Source organism: Sarcophilus harrisii, chromosome 2 (genome assembly GCF_902635505.1).
Source record: "Sarcophilus harrisii chromosome 2, mSarHar1.11, whole genome shotgun sequence".
Taxonomy (NCBI): domain Eukaryota; kingdom Metazoa; phylum Chordata; class Mammalia; order Dasyuromorphia; family Dasyuridae; genus Sarcophilus; species Sarcophilus harrisii.
In genome coordinates this window covers 372,118,313-372,124,975 of record NC_045427.1, presented here as the reverse complement: position 1 = coordinate 372,124,975, position 6,663 = coordinate 372,118,313, and the positions used below count along the sequence as shown (strand labels likewise).

Sequence of the window (6,663 nt, the reverse complement as noted above, 5' to 3'; positions counted from 1 at the left end):
CTAGTCCCAGGAAAGAGACTCCTAAGATCATCAGTTCAGGCAAGAAATCCCTCTTGTCCATTCTCCCTTGTCCTTGAAGCTTAGACCTCTTATTCCCTTTCCTATTAAATTTTTGTCCAACTTTTTTCTCTTTCTTTGGTGGTAAGGGGAAATCTCCAGATTTGCTCCTCATAGATAAGTAAGCTCCATGATGCTGGAATGGGTGCAGAGGCTGGTAGCAGCAGGCCAAGGCTGAGCTTCCATGTAGTTCTCTTGGGGTCCATTTGCGAGTTGGGAGCCCAGTGCCTTCCAATGAATGAGATGAATACCACCTTCTTGTTTTGGGGTTGGGGGCTCCCGAGGGAGAGTAAATTGGACCTTTCGTAGCTCCGGACCAAAGTGGACAACCATGATGATGCAGATAGCCAATAAGACAAAAAGGGCTACGATGACAGCAAGCAGGGGCAGCCCATCTCCTTTTGGCCCATTCTGATGTCCTCCCAGAGTGCCAAAACAATTTGGGGAATATTGTTCAACAGAGCTGTTCATCACCGTAAAGGAAGAGGCAAGAAGACAACCTGCCAATGGGGAAGAAGTCAGAAATGGACAGAATGGGGCAGAAAAAGGAGATAATGCAAGGAGAAGAAAAAGCAAAGACTCTGATCAAAGTCAAGACCTTGACCAAGAATGGAGGAAAAAGAACAAAATGAAGACATTACAAAGAGTGAAAGTCACATAAAGACAGGCAGAGAGGGACAAATTGAAAAACTTTGTTATTGCCTTGCAAATGAGTATCAACCCACTAAAATCTGTTCTCTGCCTTGCTGCCTGCTCACAGTCCTCCTTATGGTTAAGATGGGATGAGAGCTGGGATTCCAACCCGTGTTTCCTTACTCAAAGTCCCAGGATCTTTTTAACTATACAACCCCACACACTTCACTTGGAACAACTTGGGAGTCATAATGATATCTACTTCTGGATTCTCCATGTATCCTCCTTTTCTTCATCCTGTGCAATGGGCACCTATTTCTATTGCTATGTTAACTGGCACCAGGTAAGGTGAGGGGAAGAGGCAGGAAAAAATGTCCTTGTGCCATAAAGGAAAAAAAAGGAACAGTAAATCCCAGGACTCCGTGACTTTAGTCTCCTCTTGTGCTCAGGGACAAAGTGAGAAGGCCAGGGAACAGCTTGAGATCTCCCTCCCCCCCTCCCTTCCACTGCCAGAATCTAAAGTTTCCTCCGTTCTCTTGTCATAGAATTCAGAATGAGAGAAAAGGAAGAGGCCCCCTGTGCCAGAGAGGGGGCAGGGTGATGGGAGGACAAGCAGTCCCCCAAGAAGGGCAATCCTGGGGGTGGGGAAGGGTAGGAGGGTACCTGATTATCCTGGTCTGGGAGTAAAAACATGAGGAAGTTCAAGGTGCATCTTCAAGGAGACCAAAAGCGTGGTAGAAGTTAATTGGTTTCCCAAAGGGCTGGCTTCCCTAACCCTAAAGCTGCCACGTCTGATAAACACACACACACACACACACACACACACACACACACACACACACCCTCTTCACATAAAACACACCCTCATTCTCCCGCGCTTTCACTTCCCCATCAGGTTCTTTGTCACAGAGCTGTGACACCCTGAGATGTCTGTTTGCTTCTAGTTCTTACTCACCCAATATTGGTCTATTTCCCCCCACCCCTTCGGTCTGAAGTTCATTTACAAGAGGAAAATAATGCCTTTATCGTTGTTCTCTTTTTATCTCTCTGTTTCCTTCTGTCTCCTTTTCAGGCTTCCTTTCTCCTGCTTTTTCTTCCTGTCTTGGTTACTTACCCTTTTTGTCTCCATTTCTGTATGTCTCTATATTTGTCTCTCATTCTAGTCTCTTACTTTGTTTCCATATCTCTCCCCCTCCCTCCCTACTTCTCTCTCTCTCTCTCTCTCTCTCTCTCTCTCTGTCTCTCTGTCTGTCTCTCTGTCTCTCTCTCTCTCGTTTTTTTCTTCCCCACCCCCACCCTGCAAGGTGGTTAGAGCCCAGGACCTGGAATCAAAAAGGTTTCAGACACTTGTTAACTATATGAACGTAGAAAAGTAATATAACCTCTGTTTGCCTCAGCTTCCTCTGCTATAAAATGGGAATCACAATAGCATCTACCTCCTAGAGTTGTTATGAGAATCAAATGAAATAATATTTGTAAAGTGCTTGGCACATAGTAAGTACTACATAAATGTTAGCTATTATTATTCCAGATGGCTTTCTTTTTGCTCTCTGCCTCTTGATTACTGTATTTCTATCTCTCCTTTGTCTTCTGTAACTCCCTATAGTACTTTAACCAAGAATTCCCGATACTAGGGCAGCCTTTACAATCAACATCTCCCACCAGATAATGACTCTTCATACCAAGAGAAAGAGTCTTGTGTATTTCTTTCACTTTTCACTTTTCTGAGAAGAAAAGAAATTCATTTTATTTTGAATAAGATAATGAACATGTGTGCCTCGATATAGGTTTATTCATTTTCAAAATTCTCATTTTGAATTTCATTATCTGAATTTCAAAGCATTTCAAAATGCTCATAATGTTTTCTCTTGTCTCTGGAGAGAGTTGTTTTTCAGGAAAAGTTTTGACTCCAAAGAGACCCCTTTTCCCATCCCCCATTTCCCTTTCCACCTCCACGTCAGAACACCAGACCAGTAGAGCTGGAAAACACCGTGGGAAAGCCCAGCTCTGAGATGAAGACTGTTTGTCTCTAAAGAACTTTGCTCTCAGGAAACAAAGCCCAGCCAAATTGTCCCTCACTCTGACACCTGGAAAAGTGCAGCATCTTTCCAGTGACACATAAGCCAGTTGCACAGTACCCATATGGGCCAAGGCTAAACTATCAGTTCTCAGAAACGTGGGAGATGATTGGCTGAAACAGCTCTGAAGTCACAACGCTGTTTCCTCTTCCAAGCACCAATTAGAAAGTCGTGTTAACAGGAACAGTCCCAGCCTCTTTTCCCATCACCACTGAACCAACAACCATGCTTATAGGAAATCTCCATTCTGCCACTATGTAGGATCCTGGGTCTCTGGCCAATACCGTTCCCCACTAGGAAAGGGCCCGCGGTCAGGTTCTCCCTGGCTACAGGTCATCAAGAGTGTCCCACTGCTTAACATAGTCACTTATCTCACACAAACAGTAAATGAACAAAATGTGCTGTGGACTTCTGTCCTGAATAGGGAATAATTGATAGCTGACATCAGTCAGGAAGACCTGTTCTGCCTGTGACACATAATGTTTTTGTGGCCACAAACCATTTAACTTCTCATTGTCTCAAGAAATTCTTAAGACTCTTAAGTTTCATATCAGGTACATTTGTAGAGGGATTTTCTACACCTGACATTCCCCATTACGATGAAATTACAATTCTGGTCCAAGGGAAAAAAATATTGCAGGCACTGTGCTATTAGGCATTCAGATCACAAATACACCAAACAGATAATCCCTTCCCTTAAGGAATTTACATTGTATCAGAGCAAAACTCTTAATACCTTATCCTTTCCAGTGACTTCCTACTAATCAAAATTGTGAGACACCTAAAAGGTCATGGAGTCTTGAGAAGAGAATGCAACCCCAATCTAACCAGAGAGTTATCTGAGTTTTATCTGAGAAGTATACTCTTTTTTAGGGAAAAAATCTTTACAGGGAATAGGGACTAGATACTAGCTTTCTTATTCTCTCTAATTCTGTGTTTGCATTTTTGTTTCTATTTCTCTTGTTGAGTCTCATATATTTCATGGCTGGGAAGGATCTCTTATTTAGAAAGAAGCAAAATCTGAGATTAATCTTTCCTGTCTGAAGAAAGCTTTGCCATAGTAAAAATGGAACTACTGTGTCTTTCTGCCATTTTTTCCTAGCTGGACTCAGGAATACCTAGTCCATTCTCTTCTTCTGGTCTTCCACATCCCAGATGAGAGGAGGTCTCTTCTTATATTCCAGAGCAAGAAAGGAGAATACCCTTTTGTTTCAGATAGGCTTCTAGAATTGTACAGACTAAGGAACAAAACTTCTATATTCTCCTAACCCTCCCATAGATGAGATGGAACTTCGAAAATAAGGATTAAAGAAAGAAACTGTCCCTCCCAATCAGTAGATACATCTTTAACAGGGTCACTTAAGCTCTGATTACCTTAGGATTCTCAACTGTAAAATGAGGATAATAATATCATCTACTTTGCAGGGTTTTTGTGATATGAGATAACATTTGTCAAAAGCATTTAGCACAGTATCTAGCACATAGTGACACTATATAAACATTTATTCTCTCCTTTCCCTTTATTGTGAATTTTAAAAATACTTCAATAACCCTTTTAAAATCTTTTAAAATGTATATATATATATAACTATTCCCTCTCCTCCAGATTCTTCCAGTCTTGAAGAAAAGGGGTGGGGAGAAATCTTGTAATAAACACAGATGAAACAAATCTATACATTGGCCACATCCAAAAATGCATGTCCTATTCTGTGCTTTAATTCTATAACCTCTCTGTCATTAATTAATCATTAGTCCTTTGGAGTTACAGATGGTCATTGAATTTGTTGGAATGTCAATGTCTTCCAAAGTTATTTTTCTTTTCAATGTTGTTGTTTTGAAACATTTTTTTATTTTAGTTTTTAACATTTACTTGTATAAAATTTTGATTTCCAATTTTTTTCTCTCTCCCCCATGCCTTTCCCCTCCCCAAGACAGCAAGCAATCTGATATAGATTATACATGTATAATTATATTAGACATATATTCACAATGTTGTTATATCACATATAAATTGCTCTCTTGTTCTCATTCACACTCCTTCAATTCATGCAGATCTTTTGGGTTTTTCTATGTAATCCACTTCCAAAAAGCTTGAGGTGTTTATTGCTATAAATACATATATATATATGATTCTGTAGCATGTTGAGTTCAATGTAAAGCTGAAAACCTGTGTTAAGAGACTTAGACAGAATGCCCAAAATTCTTCAGGAGATCCAGATGGACTGAGGATACTCTACAGAAATGACAAGTATGGGAAACTCGTTGCATCATATCCTTATTTACTTAAACTAGAATACCAGAATGTACTTCCAATGTAATTCTTTTTCTCCTAATTTGAGTTAAAATCTTCTATTCCCAGCTAAAGAATTCATTCACTCTTATATATTCTTTTAATTTGTCTATTTTCTATTTCTGTTTGATGTTTGCTTGAATAAATAGGCTTACTTTTGTATAACTAGTATAATATGGAAAGAAGCCAACGTTGTAAGTATAAACTAAGGGATAACTTCCTTTTAAGAGTAGCCAAGGAAGCTGCTTTCTTTCTGAACTTAGACTTGTAACCCCAGGCCAGAGATATTTAGAGGAAATGATTCTAGTATAGTATTTCTCTCAGACTGGAGGAAAGAGTGCCCATTCTTAGTGTTGTTTCAGGACCCTACCTATAAGCTCTCTCTAAGCTAGGGCACAGATGTAGCCCATTTCTCTCCTCTTCTCTACAGGGATGAACCAAGTCTCAGATCATATCTAACTATGTCACCCATAACTAAATTGCTTTCCAGAATGACTGAAACAATTCACAGCTACACCAACAGTATAGATCCTTTTCTGCAACCCCTCCAATAGTTGTCATTTTCTGTTTTTTGTTTTTCATCTGTACTATTCTGATAGAATTTCAGAACTGTTTTAATTTAAATTTTCTTTACTGTTTTTAGTCATTTGGAGCATTTTTTTCATATGGTTATTGAAAGTTGGCCTTCATTCTTTGACAACTGCTTGTTTATATTCTTTCATAATTTAACTATCAGGAATGGTGGTTGTTCTTATGCATTTGAATCAATTTCCTTTATGTCTTAGATAACAGACTTTTATCAGAAAACCTTGATTTTTTAAAGAGACATATTTCCATAGTTGTCATGTTGTGCAAGAAAAATCAAACCAAAAAGAAAAAAAAACATGAGAAATAAAAAACCAAAAAAAAGTGAAAATACTATTCTTTGATCCACATTCGGTCTCCATAGTTCTCTTTCTGGATACAGATGGTTCCTTCCATCACAAGTCCATTGGAATTGCCTTGAATCACCTCATTGTTGAAAAAATCCAAAAAGTTGATCATCACATAATTTTGCTACTGTATATAATGTTTTCTTGGTTCTGTTTACCTCACTTAGCATCAGTTCGTATATTTACAGCCTTTTCTGAAATCAGCCTGCTGCTCATTTCTTATAAAACAAAGATATTCCATTATATTCATATACCATAATTTATTCAGCCATTCTCCATCTGAATGGTATACATTCAATTTCCAATTTCTTGTCAGTACAAAAAAGGATGCTACAAACACTTTTGGATATGTGGGTCCTTTTCCTTCCTTCCTTTCTATATATCTTTGGGACATAGACCCAGTAGAGAACCCAATATAGATAGGATTAAAGTGCATGCACACCCTTATAGCCCTTTGGGCATAGTTCTCTCCAGAATGGTTGGATCATTTCCCAACTCCACCAACAATACATTGTGTCCCAATTTTCCTGCATCCCTTCCAATATTTATCACCATCTTTTCCTGTCATTTTAGCCAATCTGAGAAGCGTGAAGTAGTACCTTAGAACTTTCTTAATTGATGGAACAGATTTTTTTAACGCTTCTTCTTATTTATGTTGCAATTTCTAAGAGAA

General features: G+C 39.0%; 1 protein-coding gene across 1 annotated transcript; it reads right to left on the bottom strand.

Annotated features, from left to right (window-relative positions):
• Positions 1–168: 168 nt before the first annotated feature.
• On the bottom strand, positions 169–528 carry SMIM33 (small integral membrane protein 33). The gene has a single exon (XM_031949305.1). The coding sequence runs from the start codon at positions 526–528 to the stop codon at positions 169–171; it is 360 nt and encodes a 119-aa protein (XP_031805165.1).
• Positions 529–6,663: the final 6,135 nt, after the last annotated feature.